Source organism: Phaethon aethereus, assembly GCF_964289735.1.
Source record: "Phaethon aethereus genome assembly, chromosome: 3".
NCBI classification, from domain to species: domain Eukaryota; kingdom Metazoa; phylum Chordata; class Aves; order Phaethontiformes; family Phaethontidae; genus Phaethon; species Phaethon aethereus.
This window is the reverse complement of record NC_138576.1, coordinates 69,283,039-69,306,684: the sequence shown is the minus strand read 5'-3', so window position 1 is coordinate 69,306,684 and position 23,646 is coordinate 69,283,039. Positions and strand designations below refer to the sequence as shown.

Here is a 23,646-nt window from a genome sequence, read left to right as displayed (position 1 = left end):
AACTGGTTGCTCAGACTGCAGGGTGAAGTTAAACTCGATAAACATACCTGCATACTTTTCCTGCTGTTTGGTTTCTTTTGGTTTCTTTTCAGTTTTTGGTGCTGTTTGTTGGGTTTTTTTTTCCTTTAAGTTTTCAAGAAAGTCCTATAAGTTACAGCCCTTTCAGGTGTTCGAACAGTGAAGGTAACTTTTTTTTCCTCCTAGCTGTGAAGTTTGTAAGATACAGCAGAGCAGAGGTATCGTAGGAGCCTGCTGAAGCTGCTGTGTGCAGTCACATTGCCAAATTTCACAGCCCGCTGTGTTCCTTGAGACTTCTCTTAACTGTTTTGCGTCTCAGATTTGCTAGATGAAAGGACCACAGTAGAAAGCCTCACTGGGATTGGTGGGAAGGTGACTTTCTATGGGAAGCTGGTTAAATTCCTTGTCTGTCATAGGACTTCATGGTCACTGAAGAGGAAAAAGTTACTGTTCCTACAGGTGCTCGACTGTCAGTTGCTCCCTATTAGGAACCAGTAATGAATCATAGTTGTTGTTATCATTTATATGTTTGTGTAACAAATAGTTTTGGAGTTCTGAAGAGTTTACATGCTTAAACTTGTGTCTGCCAGGAAAATGCATGCATGCTTTGCATTGGAAGATTTCTTTACACTCAGGTAAGTGCTGAGCCTCCCTTCTAGAGGCATCCTTCCATAACAACAGCTGTGCTGCACAGGATCGTACCGCCGTGAAGCAGGAGCCGGGTGCCTTGATGGATGATCTCCTACTGCAGGAGACTCAAGGATGTACTCTCCCTCCAAATCTTCTGTTCTCTTGGGAATGAAGGCAGGGGCACTGGGAGGATGGAAGCGAGGTAGAAGTAGTTGAAGACCAAGTAGAGTGCTTGTGGGTAAGGATGAGGGGGAAGGCCAATGAGGCAGATATCCTACTGGGAGGATGGAAGCGAGGTAGAAGTAGTTGAAGACCAAGTAGAGTGCTTGTGGGTAAGGATGAGGGGGAAGGCCAATGAGGCAGATATCCTGCTGGGAGTCTGTTACAGACCACCCAACCAGGATGAAGAAACAGATGAGACATTCTATAAGCAACTGGCAGAAGTCTCGCATTCACTGGCCCTTGTTTTTGTGGGGGACTTCAACCTAGCGGACATCTGCTGGAAGTATAACACGGCAGAGAGGAAGCAATCTGGGAGGTTCCTGGAGTGTGTGGAGGAGAACTTCCTGACACAGCTCGTGAGTGAGCCCACCAGGGGAGGTGCCTTACTGGACCTGCTGTTTACAAACAGAGAAGGACTAGTGAGAGATGTGGTGGTCGGAGGCCGTCTTGGGCTTAGCGACCACGACATGATAGAATTCTCAGTTGTGAGTGAAGTAAGGAGAGGGGTCAGCAAAACTGCTATCATGGACTTCCGGAGTGCAGACTTTGGCCTATTCAGGTCACTGATTGAGAGAGTCCCTTGGGAGACAGTCCTGAAGGACAAAGGGGTCCAGGAAGGCTGGACAGTCTTCAAGAAGGAAATCTTAAAGGCGCAGGAGCAGGCGGTCCCCATGTGCCGTAAGAAGAGCTGGCGGGGAAGGCGCCCGGCCTGGCTGAACAGGGAGATTTTTCTGGGACTCAGGGAAAAGAGGAGAGTTTATCACCTCTGGAAGAAGGGGCAGGCAACTCATGAAGAGTACAAGGATCTCGTTAGGTCAAGCAGGGACAAAATTAGAAAGGCAAAAGCCCAGCTAGAGCTCAGTCTGGCTACAGTCGTAAAGGATAACAAAAAATGTTTTTACAAATATATTAACAACAAAAAGAGAGGCAAGGAGAATCTCCATCCCCTACTGGATATGGCGGGGAACATTGTCTCCAAGGACGAGGACAAGGCTGAGGTACTTAATGCCTTCTTTGCCTCAGTCTTTAATAGCCAGTCCAGGTATCCACAGGGTATTCAGCCCCCTGAGCTGGAAAATGGGGATGGAGAGCACGATGTACTCCTCATAATCCAGGAGGAAGCAGTCAAGGACATGCTAAACCACCTGGACACCCACAAGTCTATGGGGCCTGATGGGATCCACCCGAGAATACTGAGAGAGCTGGTGGAGGAGCTTGCCAAGCCACTCTCCATCATTTATCAGCAGTCCTGGTTAAGAGGAGAGGTCCCAGATGACTGGAGGCTTGCCAATGTGACGCCCGTCTACAAGAAAGGTCGGAAGGAGGATCCTGGGAACTACAGGCCTGCCAGCCTGACCTCTGTACCGGGGAAGATTATGGAGCGGTTGGTCTTGAGAGTGCTCACAGGGCATGTGCAGGACAACCAAGGGATCAGGCCCAGCCAGCATGGGTTCATGAAAGGCAGGTCCTGCTTGACCAACCTGATCTCCTTCTATGACCAGGTGACCCGCCTAGTGGATGAGGGAAAGACTGTAGATGTTGTCTACCTGGACTTTAGTAAAACCTTTGACAGCATCTCCCACAGCATTCTCCTGGAGAAACTGGCGGCTCGTGGCTTAGACAGGTTTACTCTTAGCTGGATGAGAAACTGGAGGAACTGGCTGGATGGCCAAGCCCAGAGAGTTGTGGTGAACGGTGTTAAATCCGGCTGGCGGCTGGTCACAAGCGGTGTTCCCCAGGGCTCGGCTCTGGGGTCGGTCTTGTTCAATATCTTTATTGATGATCTGGATGAGGGGATCGAGTGCTCCCTCAGTAAGTTTGCAGATGACACCAAGTTGGGTGGGAGTGTTGATCTGCTGGAGGGTAGGAGGGCTCTGCAGAGGGATCTGGACAGGCTGGGTCGATGGGCAGAGGCCAACTGTATGAGGTTTAATAAGGCCAAGTGCAGGGTCCTGCACTTCGGCCACAACAACCCCATGCAACGCTACAGGCTTGGGGAGGAGTGGCTAGAGAGCAGCCCGGCAGAAAGGGACCTGGGGGTGCTGGTTGTCAGCCAGCTGAACATGAGCCGGCAGTGTGCCCAGGTGGCCAAGAAGGCCAACAGCATCCTGGCCTGTATCAGGAATAGTGTGGCCAGCAGGAGTGGGGAAGTGATGGTGCCTCTGTACTCAGCACTGGTGAGGCCGCATCTTGAATCCTGTGTTCAGTTTTGGGCCCCTCGCTACAAGAAGGATGTTGAGGTGCTGGAGTGTGTCCAGAGAAGGGCAACGAAGCTGGTGAGGGGTCTGGAGCATAAGTCTTATGAGGAGTGGGTGAGGGAACGAGGGTTGTTTAGTCTGGAGAAGAGGAGGCTGAGGGGAGACCTTATCGCTCTCTCCAACTACCTGAAAGGGGGTTGTGGCGACGAGGGTGTTGGCCTCTTCTCCCAAGTAACTAGCGATAGGACAAGAGGAAATGGCCTCAAGTTGCACCAGGGGAGGTTTAGATTGGATATTAGGAAAAATTTCTTCACTGAGAGAGTGGTCAGGCATTGGAACAGGCTGCCCAGGGAGGTGGTGGAGTCACCATCTCTGGAAGTGTTCAAAAAACGTGTGGATGTGGCATTTCAGGACATGGTTTAGGGGACATGGTGGCGCTGGACTAATGGTTGGACTTGATGATCTTGAAGGTCCTTTCCAACCTAGTGATTCTGTGATTCTGAGGTGAGGGGAAGTCTCATTGCAGATCAGCATCTGGGTCAGGATGCCTGGGAGCTGGGATAGGGGAATTAGGGAAGTTAGCTCGACCGGCCGGTCTGACTGAATGTATGGGGTAGCAGTAAGGCATGTTTGCTGTTTTATTTCTCTGTTTCTGTCTCCAAATATAGTAACTCAGTTTTTAAGTTTCACATTTTAGTAGAGTGAGGTCATGTTCCTATAAATGTGTTTAATGTTAAGAATGATTGCTGGGATGTTTGCAAACCACCTACCATTCTCCTCCCTGGCGAGAAGGGGCCCCAAAAAAGGCGTAGGCGTTCGCTCGCAGGGTGCCGCTCACCCCTGCGCAGGACCAGGACTCCTCCTCCCCCTCTGCCAGCATCTCAGGGGTTCTGGTCCACCCGCCTGCAAGCCCAGGAATGGCAGTCAGCAGCACAAGGCCTTGGTAAGGGAGCCGGTGCTGCCCCAGCAGCATGTCCCACAGTGTCTGTGCTGGTGCCACCAGGTAGAGACTGCGAGGCTCCAGTGTGTGACTCCGTGTGTCAAAGGTGTGGGAACTCACTGCCTGAAATCCATTGGACGTGTCCCTCTCAGGCACGTAGGACTAAATCTCCTTTCCCCTCCCCGCCTTCCTTTTTTGGGGGGATGTTATTTTGGGTGCAAGGTTATGGCAAATACAGTGCCAGCTTCCCAAATAATACACTGTGTGGTGCATGAATGTGCAAGTATGCAGTCTTTGCTCAGGTGAGCAGTTACGTTTTCAGAGTCAACCCGGACTGTGGTTTCCTGATTATTATTTTTGTTTTCTTTTTTCCCATGCAGAGCTGAGCAGTTTTAACTATCTGCTAATATAAGGTTTTGTTGTATGAGATAGGAGAGACATGAAAAGGAGACATTGAAGAAATGTTCACCTATTCTTGTGTTGGCCTAGATCGGTTATTATAGTTAAAAAGTGAAAATCAGTCAGTAGAAAATTTAGCATGACAAAATATCAGAGGTTAATGGGATTTGAATAAAATAATTCTGAATTCTGGTAATTACAACAGGTTCTATTTTACTATAATGTAAGTCGATGAATTATTAATCAGTTAAGAGCTTCAGCTCCTCTGTAAATGCACTTTGCACATCAAACTTGGGACATGTAGGGCTTCTTTCATAAGCGTTTTTACAGAAGAAATGTGTGGCAATGGCTCACAATAATGGGAAAATAACTTGGGATTAACTGTTTGCTAATTGAGTACTTTGAATTTTTGCCAAATAAATTATATTGTAGAAGAAGGTTTTCAAGCTTTTCCAGCAAGAGGTGCTGCAGAGCAATCCACAGGGCAGGAAAACCTCATGTACCTTTGTGTAAGAAGAACCAAGACTGACATACTGTACATGAATGTATCTTAGAAAATGTCCACCAGGTATTCTTGCAATGTTCTTCTATGTGCAAGCTGAACAAGGCTAATGGAGCAGTACAGTTTTACTCTGGGATAAATTATTGTTGCTTGCTATGCAAATCTTATGATTGTAATTAGGCTAGGATTTGGGCTGCTCTGTACACTGATCTTTGTTCCCTCTGTGCACGGGAGCTAATTCTAATGCTGCAAAACAGCACAGCAAATGTGGAGCACCGCTCAGCTGGACGATCATTTCTCGCAGAGTGTCTTTGCTCAAAGTGGACATTTTAAAAGGAATGGTTTACCTCTGCCTTCACAGGGCATGTAAATTGCACCGCGGGCATCTTGTGGGCCACTGAAGTGTTCAGGTACCGTAAAGTCTTGCTTGAAAGTAGAGGTTGAAGAAAGCAGGAAGGACTGCCTGATAGGCATCTCGTTTTTAGAAAACTGGTTTTAAAAAGTGGCGTTCTGCCGCTGATTGGTTAAGGAGCTGGTGGTATGTTTGAGCTATCACGACAGTGTTTGCAGTTCCTAGTATGGCTATGTATAGCTCCCGTTATCTCTGCAGCCGGACTTTGTGTAACCGCAGCCTGTGGCTCCTTGCCCACACTAATGAGCTCGCCCCGAGGCCGGGCTTGTGCCTGTGGGGCTGGCACGGTGCTCGGACAGTGCTGCTGTTTTGGAAACCCAAGTTTGTTAACTGTGCTCGAGTCCAGCTTGCCCGAGCTGCCACGCCAGCTTGGCTACCGCTGGCTGTGGGAGTTTGTCCCCGTGCAGCGTGGCTGGCCTCAGAGCCATCTGGAGGACAAGGCAAGCCGGCTGCCAAGGCTGCCAGGCTGTAGCCCACAGCAAAGGAGGGCTGTCGCCTAGACCTGGACTGGGTGGAAGCACCACCGTGGTGAGGATGGTACAGGTGAGCCACACGCGCAGCCCGCTCTCCTCCCTGGGAACGTGGCCGCTGGTGTTTCGGTCAGCCTCGTGTGGTGGCCTTTTGCGGTCAGCCCATGTGGTGGGAGGGCATCCTACAGGCAGCAGGTGGCATTTTTCCAGCGACCCAAAGAGCAGGGGAAAGCCAAAACTGCCGACCGTGCCTCCTGGTGTCTGGGCAGAAGTGGGAGCAGATGCGTTCAGGGGCAGGGGTACGAGGCTGGGGGTGTACAGGAGATGTACCCCTCACTTAGCCCATCCAGAGGCATTTAGCAGGGCACGAGCACCTCGTCCGTGTGACAAGGTGGTGGCTGGGCACCCACTTACTGCCCGGAGCCTGCACACGCACCCATGCCTGGGCTCTTGTGTGCACATGCCTCCCCACTGCTGCGGTGGAGTTCAGCAAAGTAAAAATCTTACCAGCTACAGGATTTATTAGGTTGTGTAGTTTTATCTACAGGTAGATAAAATAGGCATTATTTGGAACTTTTTCAGAATCATTGCAAAGACGTAGAGAAAGAACGAAGAAATGCCCTCTAGGGGACAATGTAGCACTGCTGCTCTAAAGATATAGTAAATTACACGATCTGTTTTTTAACAGCTTGTAACTCCTGTGAATCTTGTTTATTTTTGTTGCCTGCTCATCTAGATCACAGAAAAGCAGAGGAACGGAGGCAGTTTTGCTTTTCTTGGATGCTTGCACGTTGTCAAGTATTCCTGTAAACATGACATCGAATCCATTGATTTTGTTTGTGTAAATAAAATTTAAGCAAGCTTGGAAACTGTAAAAGTATCAGGTGAGGTAGTAAGGTGCCTAACAAAAAGCAGAAAAAACTCTTCTTCACAGAAAGTGATTTTTCTAACTAAATGTATTTCATTCCTAGCACTAATATGACAAAGTGTGTGGTGTTTCCATAGATGGATGCGTCGTATTTCAGAACAGGTTAGAGTGTGTTCTGAGGCTGTTGTTGAAAAGATTATGTTTTACTTAAGCAGCCTAGTTAAAAGGAGGCATAAAATCCGTGTGAGCTTTGCAAACCAGTGCCGTGCTTGCAGCTATGATAATTCCTTCACCAACGGCATCTGTAATTTAGCATTGAAGTACAAAGGATCATGAGTTGGCCTGTGATTATGTCTGAGGAAGAATGTGAACTTGACAGTTTTGCGCTGTTAATTTAGGGGGAAGAAATTATAAAGACCCTGGTTCCGCAGGATAGTCACTAAAGTTGTTAGATTTACAGTGGCCCAATCCTGTGCTTCTGGTACACCTGGCAATTTTTAGTGTGCAGTAAATTCAGAGTCAGGATACTAACATGCTGGTGTGGGGTCAGAAATACTGTGAATGTAATTCCAGGATGCCTTTTAAATGACTGAATCAGCTGTTTATCTTCATATCCCATCTAATGAAGCACAGAAAATCCTAGAACAAGCTTCGGGCAGCTCCACGTATTTCAGGGTGCCGTGCAGCGATGCCAGGTCAGAATCCCAAGCCCTACTAGAAAAGTGCTTAAAAAACACTTCCAGCTCTGCAGCTAATTTCATTCAGTGCTAGCTGATGGCTTCGTCATGCCGGCTAGGCGTGCCTCCTGGGCAGCCGTCTCTGGGGCCCCTAAGCTCGGTGGCATATTCACCACCCATTTGGATGCAAAGCGGTCCCTGATTTCGGGGGAGCACCTCCCAAGCACCCGCACTGTGTGAATCATTTCAGACCTTACGTCCTGGCTCTGGAGGGCCAGGGAGTGTTCACTAGTGCTGAATTTGGAGGCTGATTAAAGGGAGACCCTTCTTCCCTTCTTTCCCTCTCCAGCCTTCCCGTGAGCTGCCCACCCTGGGGCCGCGGTGGTGGGCACTGCCCTGGGGTGGCTGGAGGGTTTGCTCAGGAGCTGGGTTGTGATGAATCACAGAGGCATGGCATGGACTGATAAGGTCGTGTACTTTACGATTAGATACATCCTCCCTTTAACAAGCGGTTCTTTGTCTCCTTTTTGCTTTTGGTAATGTTTTTTGGCAGTTTGCATACAATGACTCGCCAAGCAGGAGCTGTTTGACTTGAGACAAAGTTGCTATTATTCTAGGTAAGCTCAGGAAGCCCTCAGAAGACATAGATTGTTCGCAATTTATTTAAAAGTCAATTAAGTTAAATCACCAATAATTTTTTTTTTTTTCTTTCAGCCTAGCTGTAAAGGACTTTCAGGTCCATAAGAGAGTGTGTGACAAGAAAAATCACCCTGCAGCTATGTTACTTATCTTTTTTGTGCATATGAAGTGGTGGTGTCTGTAGTGGCACCACTATTAGTAGTGGCATGTTCTTAAATCTGTAGCACTAGCAAAAAAAATCATGCATTTCAGCTATTCATAGTGCAGATGTGCAGTCTTGGAGCCATGGCAAAAGAAAACTATTACATGGTCCCAAAATTATTGAAAAATACGGACTACTGCAGTGCCTGTGACCTGACCAACATGTAAGTCTGCCTCCTCATTCAGAGTTGCTAGAGAGCCCAAAGAACTCAGTAGGAACACCTCAGGCTTATTTGGGAAGATTTTGGACTAGACTCTCAAACCTGTAATTTAGTCAGGTGCCTACTTGTGTTTACAAACGGAAACCTTTTTCAGGCTACCCTGAAAATTTTGTACTGTCCTTTCTCAAAGACCATCTCCAATGTCTCTCCATGCAGTGTCTCCCGAGCCTTTATGCTTCTCCTGACCTCTCTTTGGGTACGAGTCTTTCTATGTGCTGAAGCCTCACCTCTCTTGCCCCAGTCTCTGCTACAGCTTCCTGTGGCTCCCTTGGACTCTCTTGACTGTTGTGTCTCCCTTCCTCTGCTGCTCATTGTTGCTTTCTTAATGGACTTGCTCAGCAGAGTTTCTAGAAGTAAAACAAAATGAGGTAGTCATGGATGACCATTATCAGCTTTTCCTTTTAACTCAGTCATAAAGCATTGTTGGCTCACTGGTTTGGTTTCTACTGTCTATAAAAAGGTTTTGTGCAAGAACTCCCGTTTTTCCCATCGCCCTGTATGACACCAGTGACAGGATGACCTTCTGCTGGAGAGTATCATTGCTCGGTTGTGTCACTGCTCCCTATGAGTTTCCCTGGCAACCAATTTGAGCTACACTGAACCAAAAATACCTCACTGTGCTGGAGGAAACTCAGTTTGCAGACACGTATTTCTCATTAATGACTTCTGGATGGTTCGTGTGTTCAGCCTGCAGATGTCGTTATTGGGAACTGATGACTGGGAGATGCGGCGTTCCCCTTTTGCTTACTTCCGTAGGCAGCACAGTCTAGGAGAAGGCTGCCCTTGTGTGATTGTCAACTGAGTTGTGATTGTAAGACCCATCGTACTCATTTATCATGGTACACCAAGGGTCTTACCTTCTACTTAGAATGGTCTGTGCAGGATCACAAAGTCACAGTGGTCTTTCTTGGACTCCTTGGATCTCTGCAAATTACCTTGGTTATTACTAGCAACTTTGCCCTTCTTATTTCTATATGAATATATGCACCTTGATTTATAGGTGTGAATGCTGTGAGCACCAGTTTTGCTGCTATCCTATTCACCAAAGATAGTTTGTGACACTTCCAAATGAGCTTGTGTATAAATCTTTGGAGGCCAGGACTCACCAATTCACACAGGAAAGAATGCACAAACTGGAGATCTTATTTCAAACCTTCCTAGTTCAATTTTGGCTTGCAGATAATCTTTTCACTACCTAATGTAGAATAGTGGTGTGAAGAAAAGCATTGGTAATTCAAGATGTGTTCTTAAGGTGACAAAATTAGAAGAGACTAAATTGGAGAGCAGTATGACTAAATTGGAGAGCAGTATGTCATTTTTAGTAACAGGTTCCCTTTTCTGGATTTGTAGGGTGTGAGGATTGCGGTAAAAGCCTTATAGGAGAATGCAAACTCCACGGACCACTCATCAGGGCTAAAGATAGGGTTATTCCTAGCCGAGCCCGTCTCACCCTACCTCATTACCTCACTTTGCGAGTGTTGGAGCTGCGAGCTGGAAACCAGCAGAGTAAGTATTTTAGCTCTTTTTCCCACTTTTGAGAAAGGAGGCAAAACTGCTAACGTTGGCTTGTTTTCATGAATAACTCTAGGCATAATCATTGGGTATTAACAGTATGAAGACTACTTTATTTTCAGCTGAGCACAGCCAAAGCTTACATTCAGCTACTGTTTTTTATGGCTGATTTTTAATAACCTCGATGCATAGACTCGCAGCAGGACATTAGCCAGAGCTGGTGTGACACCGAGCTGTGAGCAATCAATTAGCTCTGTTCAGTCAAGACAAGTTTAATGAATGTATAATTTGTATCTAATAGTAACAGCCATGCACTATTACATATTTTTTTCTTTTTCCCAAGCGTGCAAAACAGGAAAGAGTATTCAATAAGAGGTCAGAAACAAAATGGTAGATAACATCCCTCATCCACCCCCTGCAAACTCAGAAGAACACAGGGGCTTAATTTACTTTTTGCAACATCGTCAGTTCATGTTATAGAAAGGCTGTTTCCTTCTGAGGGCAGGGCAGTTTGAATGCCCAAACTTGAACAAGAGAATTACATACCCATTTTTTAAACATCTCTGCACACATTTACATCCTTTTCAGAGTCTTCCTATTAGAATTACTTACCTGGGTTATTTGTCTAGAAGAAGAATTCATGTGTTCTGCACTATTGTGTTCATTTCCATTTTCACAACTGTAAATATACAAGATATAGTTTGTGATGTCTGTATTAATATTAGACTGGTCTTTTTTTATTCACAGTCCTTGGAGTATTTGCAAAGAAAGTAATACAGAAGAGAACACAGTTTGGTCCTTATGTTGGTCAACTGTCTACAAAACTGACCCGCTATGATGAGAGCAGGCTAGTCCTGCAGGTAAAAACCCAGTGAATTATTATGACGTGCATATGTGTCTTTAACAGTTCGTATGTATTTTTGTATTTTAACCAGTCGATTTGCAATTAATTGTATTTCTTGTCTGTATGTGTGAATATAAATCACATTGTTAGACAGCACAGCATAACCTGAAGTACCAAAATGTTCCTGTATATTGTATTTTCTAAAAGTTTGCTTCCCTGCTTTCTAATTTTGCCACTTCCAAGGTGATTTACCTATCAGTCTAACAGCTCTTAACAAACTTTTGACAGAGCACAGCTACTGAAAGTATCCAAGGATAGTACTGTCTTCCCAGATAAAACAAAAGGATTTGTGCTTAACACCACACCACTGGGAGGGTTAAGTTTGTGCACTGCGTTAGCAGTAGTGGCAGAAATATGCACTAAGGCACCTGCTTAGTAGGGAGGAACAGTGCAGGGATGGGGAAACACTTCTTAATGATGCGATCATATATAAACTTTGACACACAGCGCACTTGCTCAGTTTATTTAGTCAGATTGTTATTTAGGGCTGGTACCATTGCTTGCTGCATGTGCAGATACTGATCGTCTCATCTGGACCATGACACTATTGTTTGTACTTTATCCAGCACAAATACTGGCCTCTCAGGACTAGCATAGCATAGACATACCTGCATGCCCATCCTTTCCCACAGGAATTCCTTGGGAGTGACAGTTGATCATAATCCCCTATGCTCCGGTCTCTGCTTTTGTTGCACAGGGTGATGCCTGGGCACACCTCTCTGTCATACAGCAAATCCATGGTCAAGCCACAGCCTCTGTGACTTCTCGACAGGTTACGGTTCTTCCAGAGCCTGCATTTTGTATCAGGCCCTCTCACTCCCCAGGAGAGAGGGACCAGCAGCAGCTGTCCTGTGACATGCTTTACGTCTTCATTTGAGCTTTCTCCAGAAGCTTGGAACTGGAAAACACTGTCTGTTATGGAGGAAGGCATACATACAAATATTTCTGTAATTTAATTTGAGAGCAAAAGTAATAGCTTCAGTAATTGCTGTCAACTTCATTTGCTCATGGAAGTCATGTGAATGGTCTGCCAGGAAAGTAACACTGTCCCTTTGTGGGATTTTCACGGCATGTTGACACCAGAGAGGTTTTGTTCTTCTCCATAACTAAATTTCTTCCATCTTTTTATGAGACACTTTAATTCTTACAAATGCAGAAAACGTACTTCTCTAACAAGCTTGCAAGCGTGGATGAACTAAACACGCAGTTCCTTCCTCTTCACCAAGCCATTGTAAACCACACCCTATCCTCTATCAGTCAGACCCATTTGCTTAAAAGTATACAGTGATAAAGCACAGCTCTGGCTGATGAATGGACTGTTTCTTCAGAAAAGGAGGCTGGAGTCCCAGGTTTCCTACATGACAGCAGTAGCTGCCTTGGCCTCTCCCTAACAGCATTCTGAGTATGTGACCAAACTTGTCCAACAAGTAGGTGTTTTCCTTGGAAACATGATGAAGTTAAATAAAATAGTTCCCAGAAGCAATCAAAACACAACTTGTTTTGCAATTAATTGCTCACTTAAGTGGTTAGTAGAACAGATATATGCTGTGCTGACATCTGTTGTGCAGCTTCAGCTGTCCATGTTTGAGAGTGTATTGCAGAAAAGCAACTGGCTTGTACAAGGTCGGGAGCGTTTACCTTGTAGAAGCATTCTCTTGGCAAAGGAATCTAGGAAGAATGAAGTAAAGCGAAAAGAAAGACATCTTTCTGGCACAATTGTTCATTCGTATTTACTTTTGCATTGTTAAGGGGAAAAAGAAAAGACTGTTAAAATGCCATTATACCGTATGTTACCTCTCTGGACTTACTAGACAAGTTATACAATTGTTCCGTGCAAAATGTAGTGTTAGTACAGCACTAAAGTTTGAGATTATCAAACTTTACTTACTTACTCAGGAAGTACGTTAAGGCATAAAGCTTATCTTTCTACCTGCCTGCACTTAGTTCTTATAATATTATCTTTATATAACATAAAAACGATGACATTTAAACTGGAAATACATACAAAGGCCTACAGTTATTTTAGTAGCTGGGTGCCTTGGCAGGTATTCGTTCTTCACTTTCTCTTGCACTTGGTGTCCTTTCAGGGTGATCTATTTCAAAACAACCATGATTTCAAAGGACATAGGACCAAGACAGGGTAAATAACTGATAGCTGTGGTTCCAAGTTAAAGAAAACTAATGTCCCTCTATACAGGACATGGTTTTATCATGTTCTTTCTCCTGTCCTCCCCCTTTGTTTCAGGTATTGAAAGATGGAGGGAAGTACTTTCTAGACACTCCCAATGAAGACTGTGGAAACTGGATGATGTTTGTCCGGCTAGCCCGGAACCAAGAAGAACAGACCCTTGTGGCTTATCAGCACTGTGGAGAAGTCTACTTCACGACTGTTAAGGTAATTAAACTCACATTGCTTCACCCTCATCCAAATGGAAATTTATAGGCAAAGGTTCTGAAAGGTTAACCCTTTTACAGATGAAAGATTGATTATATTCTGCTGACTGGATCATCATTACATACTACCTTTTATATCACTTAATCCGTAGTAAAGCAAGCAGTGTATCTGGTTTTCTGGTAAAAGGCAGTGTGTACTTTCTGTTGTGAGTAGTGAAGAAACTGAGCAGAGAGAAACAGAACTATCATGCCTGATGGTGGTGTTTAAACATGAATGTTGTAAAGTTCTTCAGTTCCAGGTAGGTATATGGTGAGATTATCTAGCAGTGTTACATTCAACAGTACCTTATCCTGGAAAGACGAAACACATTCCTTACCTCTATTACATTTTTGGACACATGTTGTATTATAAGCACATTACCAGGTACTCACAACAGGGTGCTAAGTAGAATCTTTACGTACTATTTTCCACTCTCATTAAATCTGAAGGCTTAACTGGAGAACTTACAATACTGCAAGGTTGCCATGAAATGATTAGTTTATGCTAGAGATTCTGGACTGCATCTTCGTCTGAGGAGAGAGAACAAAGTACTCTGTATGTATAGAATCATAGAATCATTTAGGTTGGAAAAGACCTTTAAGATCATCAAGTCCAACCATTAACCTAGCACTGCCAAGTCTACCACTAAACCATGTCCGTAAGCACCATATCTACACATTTTTTAAATACCTCCAGGGATGGTGACTCCACCACATCCCTGGGCAGCCTGTTCCAATGCTTGACCACTCCTTCAGTAAAGAAATTTTTCCTAATACCCAATCTAAACCTTCCCTGGCGCAACTTGAGGACATTTCTGCTTGTCCTATTGCTTGTTAATTGGGAAAACAGACTGACACCCACCTCCCTACAGCCTCTTTTCAGGTAGCTGTAGAGAGCAATAAGGTCTCCCCTGAGCCTTCTTTTCTCCAGGCTAAACAACCCCAGTTCCCTCAGCTGCTCCTCATAGGATTTGTGCTCTAGACCCTTCATCAGCCTTGTTGCCCTTCTTTGGACACACTCCAGCACCTCAATGTCTTTCTTGCAGTGAGGGGCCCAAAACTGAACACAGGATTCAAGGTGCAGCCTCACCAGTGCTGAGTACAGGGGCACGATCACTTCCCTACTCCTGCTGGCCACACTATTTCTGATACAGACCAGGATGCTGTTGGCCTTCTTGGCCACCTGGGCACACTGCCGGCTCATATTCAGCTGGCTGTTGACCAACACCCCCAGGCCCTTTTCCACCAGGCAGCTTTCCAGCCACTCTTCCCCAAGCCTGTAGCGTTGCATGGGGTTGTTGTGACCCAAATGCATGACCTGGCACTTGGCCTTGTTGAACCTCATACAGTTGGCCTTGGCCCATCGATATAGCCTGTCCAGATCCCTCTTTAGAGCCTTCATACCCTCCAGCAGATCAACACTCTCACCCAACTTGGCGTCATCTGCAAACTTACTGAGGGAGCACTCAATCCCCTCATCCCCTTGTATTATAAATGACACTGGAACATACAGTCTTGTGGTTTTGTTGTTTTAGCCACTTTCTCAGGCAAAGTTTGTTTTAATCAGAATTTACTCTTTTGTACACTTAGGAAACTGAAGTCTGTATGTTCAACGTTCTTTGTTTTCCTTTTTTTATTCTAAAGTTAATGTTTGTATATCATTGTGAGCAACATCAAAAATACAAAAAAAAGAGAGTATATTAGGCAAAAGAAGTTACTGTGGGATTAAAACCCAGCATTTAAATTTCATTTCCAAGATTGGCACGCATTTCTGTGGGATACCAGTGTATACTTTTGTTTCTCCATTTTTGTTTCTCCACCTGCACAGTGAGAAAAATATTTACCACACAGCGATGATGTGAGAATAAGTTAATAGCAATAACATTTTACACCTTCAAAGTCTTTTATAACAGTATGAAGTATAGTTGCTTTGGGATTAATATTAAAATAATTGGTTTTTTAAAAGAAGATCAATGTAAAAGAGTATATGCTGATCTGAGACATTGTTTAGGCTGTGTTTGAGACTCTGATGCAGTTCATACCATTTGAGATTGCTATACTTGTAGAACTGACAGGATTAATACTACTATATTTGGGAAGCATGAACAAATGCTTTTCTAAGAAGTTGTACTTATGAAGTAGTAACTTACAATTTCCAGTATAATTTAAATACTGTTGAATCAGCTCTCTGTTGACTTCAGCAGAACTCTGCTCATTGGCATTAATGGAGAGTTGCATCCTATATACTGACATGAAGAGTACCTTAGAATGAGGAGTGTGTCTTCAAACTTTTACTGTGCTGTGTATCATAGGGAATTACTTTGGTTTTTATTTTTCCTAAGTCCCAGTATCATTCACCGTACTGTGGCATCCTGCAGATTTTGTCTTGGTCAGTGAAAGTGATAGCCTTTTGCTACACTTAGGCACACCCTGCTGGTCACGGCATGAGGCTGCCTTAGGGCTGCTTATGAAGATATTTTCTCAAGATATTTTTAATAAAGTCTGTTAAGATGGGAGTAGAAGGATAGGCTCCTCTCTCCACTGTTTTTACAAAGAGACAGGATTTCGATGACATGAAACTGCAGCTACAAAAGCACACATGTAAGTGGCTTACTAGCAGCACTGTTAGTATACTGCTGACCTAATGACTGCAGTCCCTAGAAATAAGTGCTTTTAAAAAGTATAGAATTATGAGGAAGTAAAAACCATCCACGGTTGCTGTCTGTCTGATCACAGTAGAGTTTCACATGGGTGATGCCGTAGCTTTCTCTTATTGTCACAGGTGAGACAGAGTAAATGACAACTTGTAGTGGATTTGGATACTGGTGTTAAATCTCAGTTTTACTGAGATTAGAACTTTTACCTTACTTATTTCACACGCTGATGCACATTGACTAAGTCTCAGCTTCCCACAGAGGAGATTGCCGCTGGTCCAGGAATGTCGGGCAGAAAGTCATAACGGTATCATACTGTGCAGCTCTTTGTGGGTACCAGTCTCGGGTATCACTGGCCAAGGTCCCGGGGCATACCCAGGTATTTGTCTCTGTGGAGGTCCCCCAGACTTGGTTTTCTCCATCTAAATAGACTATATCAGGTATAGTGGCCCTGACTATATCATCAGGTTGGATGGGGCTCTGAGGAACCTGATCTAGTTGAAGATGTCCCTGCTCATTGCAGGGGGCTTGGACTAGATGACTCCTTCCAACCCAAAGATTCTATGATATGTAGGAGCACAATGCATGATCAGCCTCCTAGTTGGTGGTTCTGCCTCATGTCCTTTATTGAGTGGAGAATACAGCACATACCATTTCTGTTTAGGCTAGGTATTATCAAAATGTACAACCAACCTATACTGGTTGTCATTAGCAAGCGTGCTTGTTCTTGGGAGTTCAAAAGTTCCGTTTTTGACATTGTACACGCAATTACCTGTCGGCTGTCAGCATTCACAATGTAAGTTGTCTTTCACCTACCATGCTTATCCAACACCAATGTTAAAAAATAAGTGCATTTTAAGATGTTACATTTTGTGGAATAAGATTCACCTGTTCTCTTTCCAGGCTATTTTGTTCTTTCTAGTGGCGCAAGTTGAGTTTAAATAAAACTACAAGTACAGTGCAGATTGACTCTCCACCTGTTGCAGCAATAGTGTTTTTTATTAAAGATGAAGACAGTTGTGTACAGGGCCAGGGAGTCATATAAATCATGACCCCAAAATTAGTTTTCTCCTTTGCTTTTAAATAACTTTAGCCAGTGAGTATAGTCACTCCTCTCTTTTTCTATTTGCTGTATTATTGACTGAAAGTATTTGTCAGAGGAGGTCATAGTCCAGTCCGAGGAAAGATTTGGGCAGGCATGACTGGATGGGAGACTGCAGATTGTGGGCTCCCTTAGACCTGTGTGGGAAGGCTTCAGTGAAAGGAGCGCAGAGGTGCCATAAAGCACATGCATAGTGAGCCTGACACATTAGAGCCAGCGTGTGTAAACATGCAAGTTTGGCTTGCAGTCCACATATTGATCAACTCTGCACCCACACTCTGCGAGTGCAACACATTCAGGAGGCATCCAAGCTGTTGTGCATTCATGATGCATTTTTCCTTTGCCTGTATCCTATAGTTAAGTGATGGGATTAAGTAAGTGGGCTTCAAAGGGCTTTGAAATGTTGAGGAATAGGCATGGGATATTGTTTGGAAAGACTGCTGGATGTCTGGGCATCACAGACAAATAGATCTTACTCAGAAAAGGTCATGAGAGCTGAGGCACCCTTCCTGCTACTGTCCCTTCCAAATCATTTCTGCTTTTAGAAACTGTGAAGGTGTCAAATGCTAGTGGATAGTAATGCTCAAAAAGTGCTTGAATCTTGAAATTGTTACCAATAATTTAAACAGATTCAAAGAATGCAACTTGGATAAGGACACATATTGCACACACACCTGCCAATCATCAGTATTACTTGGTATAGGAAAATTGGCACAAGTAAATGTGTGCTATTTTCTTCCATTCACAGCCAATTGAACCCCAAACAGAATTGAAGGTATGGTATGCTGCCGATTATGCCAAATTTATGGAAGCTTCTGCTGTCTTCATTAAAGAAGAATCTGACATCTGTCCTTTGCCTCCAGTAGCAGTAAGTACCCCTAATCTGCATTCAAGCCATCACCAGACATAGTAAATTACAATTTACATGCTTTCTCTGTTGATGTAACTCTGGTAATGCTAGAGCAGACCATAGAGTAGTTGGCTAACACAAAGCCAAGAGCAATTTTAACCGAACAACTACTCGGAGAAAAGCTGCTCTTCCCCTCCTGTGTTTGTAATCCAATGGAGCCATTAGATATAGCCAGAAGAAAGCGGCACCAGTGGGATATGTTGGAAAGACTTACGGTTGGCGTTAATTTGTAGATAACCAAGCTGTCCAGCCTCAGACTTCTTTCACCAGTTCCCCCTTGTTATGCTCTGACCGGTTGGTCAGATAACGCACTGATTGTTTCAGTGTTTCCTGTGCAATAACCCTTTCTCTTCTAATCCAAATACTTTCCCCTCTGTGTGATAGCAGGAATCCTTAAACTGATAGGAACAGTTCATAAGTGTTGAAAACATAACCATGAAGATTGATACCTATGCTAGGAGGAAATGTTAAACAGGAAATATGATAAAACCAGGAATTCAGAGGTGCTTCAGGAAGGGAATTAATTCCGTTGTTGCATTTACATATGAGGGCTTTAGAGTATACGCCAGAAAGAAGGCGTGGGAGGGCCACAGCATCAGACACAGATAATGTAGATTAGACAAGTAGACAGAGTGGACATAGCTTCACCATGTTCTCCAAAGCAAGCTAGCCCAAGAGCAAGGGAAAGTAAGGACAGTTTATGAGAAGATTAAGTAAAATGTAGAGACAGATAAGGAAGTACGTGGTCATGTATTAATTGGAAGTACATTTCATCAGTGACTGCGTTTTTTTGTAGTTGTTATTCATTGGAATGTTTAAAAATGTCAGTATTTAAAGTGAATTCAACAGAATCCAGTAGAGCTTTTATTTCCACAGAAATAATACTTCCAAATAATATATTGCTTATGACAAAAAACCTCTAAGTCAGGGTAGGCTTGAGATCTCCAAAACTAAGGTGTTTCTTATCGAGTTTAAGAAAGTCTAATGCCAAATGTCAAGCAAAGCAAGGAAGTCTCTCCTGGAGGCATTGGCCTCCAGGAGAGGTAAAGCATACAATTTTGTATGGTTGCAGTAGCAGATAAATTACGTCAGTCTAAGGATAAAGTACAATTTGCAACTGCTTTTATGAGTAATTCCATAAAAGGAACAAATGTAGAGACTTTGAAATTCAGTAAGCACAGATGAACAAAGGTGAAGGACTCAGGACTGTTATAGTAAATGCTAAACAAAAACATGCAAGTTGGTATTTAGCCAACCATTTTCTTTTCCTTCTAGGTTGTAGACTCCTAGAGAGAATCCTTTTCCAGCTGAACGGCTGTGTGGTAGTACATTGAAGTAAATATCATTAAGGACAATGACAGGTCTTGGGAAAGCTCAAGAGAAGATGTAGGGTCAGTGAGAAGAGAATGACCTTTTCTTAGAACAGCTAATAAGAAAGACCTGTTTCTGTTCTTATTGCAGAAAGAGCCTGTAGACCCTTGGATATGCTCCAGCTGTAGAAGCACTTTTGCAACTTTTACTTTGCTAGAATCTCACCAGTGCATCCATAAAGACAGAGTCCTTACCACCAGACTCAGACCACCAAATAAATTGGGACCTGTAAAAGCAAAAAGCAAACTCAAAGGGAAACTGAGAGGAGCGGCATTAGGCAAAAGCATTGCTCAGTGCTACGGGACCATTTCTTGTTCCTCTGGTGCAAAGCTTAGCTGTGCCAGCTCAGGAAGCAACTGTGATGCTCTTGTGAGGTTTATACCTAAATGGAGAAATGGCCGGTCTTCACTGTTGAAGGGAAGAGAAGTGAAGCAGCCAGACAGTTACCCTTGCCGACTCTGTGGGAAGATATTTGATTCCATTGACAAGCTCACAGTCCACACTTACGCGCACAAAGGGGAGCGTCCCTACAAGTGTTCACAGCACGGATGCACAAAAGCCTTCATTTCCAAATATAAACTGCTCAGGTACATCTCTGAAGGCATTTCTTTTTCTGGTGGGTGTGTGGGGAAAAACACAAGGACATCTTTTTCCTCTTGAGTGTTCTAGTGCCAGTTAATGCCCGAGTTCCAGTTTTTCTAATTCCTGTTTTGGTAGAATTGGAGAAAACTAATCTCCCTCGATTGTGGTGGCTACTCAAAAAGATTACGTTGAACAGGTTATGTTAACCTATTCTATGCTTTATGATTAACACCCGCCCCCCAAAAACGTTAGGCTTTTACTAATAATCTGGGAACTTGTAAAAATGCCTTTCTTCAAGAGTGCTGGTGTTTTCAAGTCTTGAAGCTGCACTGTGTACTAGAGTGAATGTAAATGCAAATAACTTTTTTCTTTTTTTTTTTTTGTCTTAGGCACTCGGCCACTCATTCTCCACAGAAATCTCACCAGTGTGGCTACTGTGAAAAGACCTTTCACAGGAAAGACCATTTAAAGAATCACCTTCAGACTCATGACCCTAACAAGATGGCCTTCAAGTGTGAAGAGTGTGGCAAGAAGTACAACACCAAGCTAGGCTATAAGAGACACTTGGCTCTTCATGCAGCCACCAGTGGGGACCTTACCTGTAGGGTATGTGCCCAGGAGTTTGGTGGTACTGAAGTTTTGTTGGAACACCTCAAAAGCCATGCAGGGAAACCAACTGGCAATACCAAGGAAAAGAAACATAAGTGTGACCACTGTGAGCGTCACTTCTATACCCGTAAAGATGTGCGTCGTCACATGGTGGTTCATACAGGCTGCAAAGACTTTCTATGCCAGTTTTGTGCCCAGAGGTTTGGGCGGAAGGACCACTTGACTCGCCATACTAGGAAGACTCATCCACAAGAACTGCTGAAGAGCAGATTGCAGAATGGTGACTCAGTGGGTCTCCTTGACCAGCTTTTTCCATTCAGACTGAAGGAAGATGCCAGCATACTGTCTCCTTTTCCTGAAAGGGTCTCTATGCAGAATGGGATTTTGCATAGTTCAGAATCAGGGGAATACAACTGTTCACATCTTGATTCCCAGCCAAGCTTACAAACTGCTCCTCCTCTTGAACCTCCTCCTCATTTGCAAAGGATGGGCTGTGCAGACAACCTTCCAGCTGTCCATCCCACACCATGCTCAACAGCTGTTCCTGCCAACCTGAACCTTCATCAGCCTAATAAATATGACCTTAGTTCTACCTCATTTGCAGCAGGATCACTCAAGAATCTACCAATAAAAGTGGATGTTAAAGGCTACAATGTGCATCTTCTTGAGGACCTGCCATTACCAGAACCTCAATCTCTTCACAAAATCAGTCTGGATGAAGCTTCCTCAGGGCCTGTAGGGGATACTAACAAGTACCCAGTGCACAAGGAGACAGAGGCAGCAGCTGAAACTACAAGCCTGCCTTTCATGGATCTCACTCATATGATGAGTTTCTGGCAGCTCCCACCAGGTGACAACCAGAACACTACGGGGGACATCACAATGGCATTTAGTCCAGAGGAGCCATCACACAGGCTGAATGGCCTCGGCCAACAGCAAGGTCTTCAGCTAGCAACTGGTGGGATGGCCATAAACCAGTTGCATCATCTTCCTCGCTCCTTTCCATCCACTACAAATTCTGTAACGTTGCCTCATTTTCACCATGCCTTCAAATAACTATCACCATGGTTTGTGTTTGGTTTTTTTTTTCCTTCTTTTTTTAAGACTGTGCTTCTTTCTTAAATCTGTTAGAATGGGGTGGTTTTGGTTTTGGTTTGTTTTTAAGAAAAACTGCCCCAAATGTTTTCAAAGCACGTTATGAACATGGTAGTTACATTAATGATGTTAATAAATGAGAAGCTCTATTTTTCATACTACTATTAGTTTTTTAGCATATGACAATAGCAGAACTAACATACTTCCCTCAACACCTTCTAATGCAAACAACTGAATAAATATCTTCAGTTATAGCAAAGCATCGTTACAGGCACAATAAAACTATGGCTGCTCTGGTAGGAGAAACAGGGTTAGGATAAATGGAAAGAACGGGGAAGTCACAGAAAAATAAATTTAATGAGCCATAAATCACGGCAGATTTATGTACATGGCAAACATAGCAAATGATTTATCAACATCACATAGATTTCTATTAAGGACTTAATTATGGAACTTTATGAATCTTTAATTTAAATCTGAATCATTCCAAGAGCAAATCTTACCTCCTTGTTTCACTTTTTTTAAATTAAGGAGATCACTATTGTGATTACGTTTAACTAGATTTTGTTTTCTGAAGCGCACTTCAGCTGTGTGCATTGCCTGCATTTTTTCCTAGGGCTGGAAATAACTCCCACTTCTGCATGATTGTGTAAGAACTGATGTCTTGTATATGTGCAGTTTTCAGAATGGGAAGTTAATTTTCTCAAAGGTTAGAGCAAAACATTTTTCACTTAGAGCTGGATCTGGCAGGGTATCAGACACTGGTCTCTCTAGTAAAGCACTTAATATATGCTTAAATTTAAGCAAATGCCTATCCCATTGGGTCAACAGCTTGATTTAACACTCAATAAAAATTCCTACCTAAGGGGCATTTATTCACCTTTTGTTGATAAAAACAGCCTTTGTTTAGTCTGGGAAATGATAATTAATTGTAGCCATCTGAAATGTGGATTACTTCACGGAAAGCCAACCCTGGCCCAGGCGAGCCTGTGACCAAGCAGGACCTCTGTGGGGCCAGGGGCAGGTCCACACACAGGTTGTGGAGGTGAGCTGGCACTGGGCCCTGTTCAAAACCAGGGTATGAACCTGCCTCACACATGTCACCTGAAATTAGTGGGTGTGATAATGGTTGAGGCCATTTTAATCAGGGAGTTTTTGCTCAGTAGCGTTGGGACAGCTGCAGTGGGGCTTCCAGCCTTTGTTTCTTCCAAACCAGAACCACGGGGACTTTTGTTTGCTTCCTGGGGTAAATTGTCCGTGTACATTTCCAGTTGATGGTGTGTTGGTGTGACAGTCCTATCATCTGATGCATGAACTAGCAGAAATTCCAAAATCACGTCTCCCAATAGATGACATTATTTACAAAAATCCTCAAACTCTTTCACAATTTATTTTCCTGCGTAACCCATAGTTATAAAAAAAAAAATCCTGGTTTTAGTGTATGATGCAGTTACTAATGGATTCCGTTGCAGCTAAAACAGATACAGAATTTCTCAATCTGAGTAAATTCTCAAACCCTGAGAGCTACTCTTCTATTAAATACAAAGAGAGTTAATAGTACCTAATGATCATTACAACTACAGCGTGAAGCAAGAGTGCTCTATCCTCCCCCATTAATCACAGGAATATTTCCAGACAGCTTCAAATAAAAAATACTTTTAAAATTTTTCCTGTTTTGCTGTTAATGAACTACAATGACATTGTACAACTGCGATAATCTGAATATTCTTACAAGTTTATCAGTACTTGGATTAAGGAAAAGTTGTATTATTGCAGTTCATGTAAGAATTTGTTCTTCAGATAGATACACCGTTGAGGGGTATTTTTTGTTACAAAAATCTTTGGCATAAGGCAAACCAGAAGGAATTTTAAGATTATTCTTGTAATGACAACAGCAGGAGGAAGAGCAGGTGCTGCACAGTCATGCCCAGTTAGAAGTTACTTAAATTACGAGTTCCAAAATAGGGAAAAGGTTGCAAACAATGTTATATGCACATTCTACAGCTAGGCTCATATTTTTATAGGACTTGGAAAGGTGTGTGTATATTCACTTACTGCATTGTTTTCCTTGTTCATG

At 43.6% G+C, this 23,646-nt stretch overlaps 1 protein-coding gene across 1 annotated transcript; it reads left to right on the top strand.

The window, feature by feature from the left end:
- Positions 1 to 13,118: 13,118 nt before the first annotated feature.
- PLAGL1 (PLAG1 like zinc finger 1) lies at positions 13,119 to 21,913 on the top strand (the record flags this gene model as incomplete). The annotated part of the gene is made up of 4 exons (XM_081997474.1): positions 13,119 to 13,208; positions 17,751 to 17,870; positions 19,374 to 19,870; positions 20,255 to 21,913. The coding sequence occupies 4 exons, from the start codon at positions 13,119 to 13,121 to the stop codon at positions 21,528 to 21,530; spliced, it is 1,983 nt and encodes a 660-aa protein (XP_081853600.1). The 3' UTR covers positions 21,531 to 21,913.
- Positions 21,914 to 23,646: the final 1,733 nt, after the last annotated feature.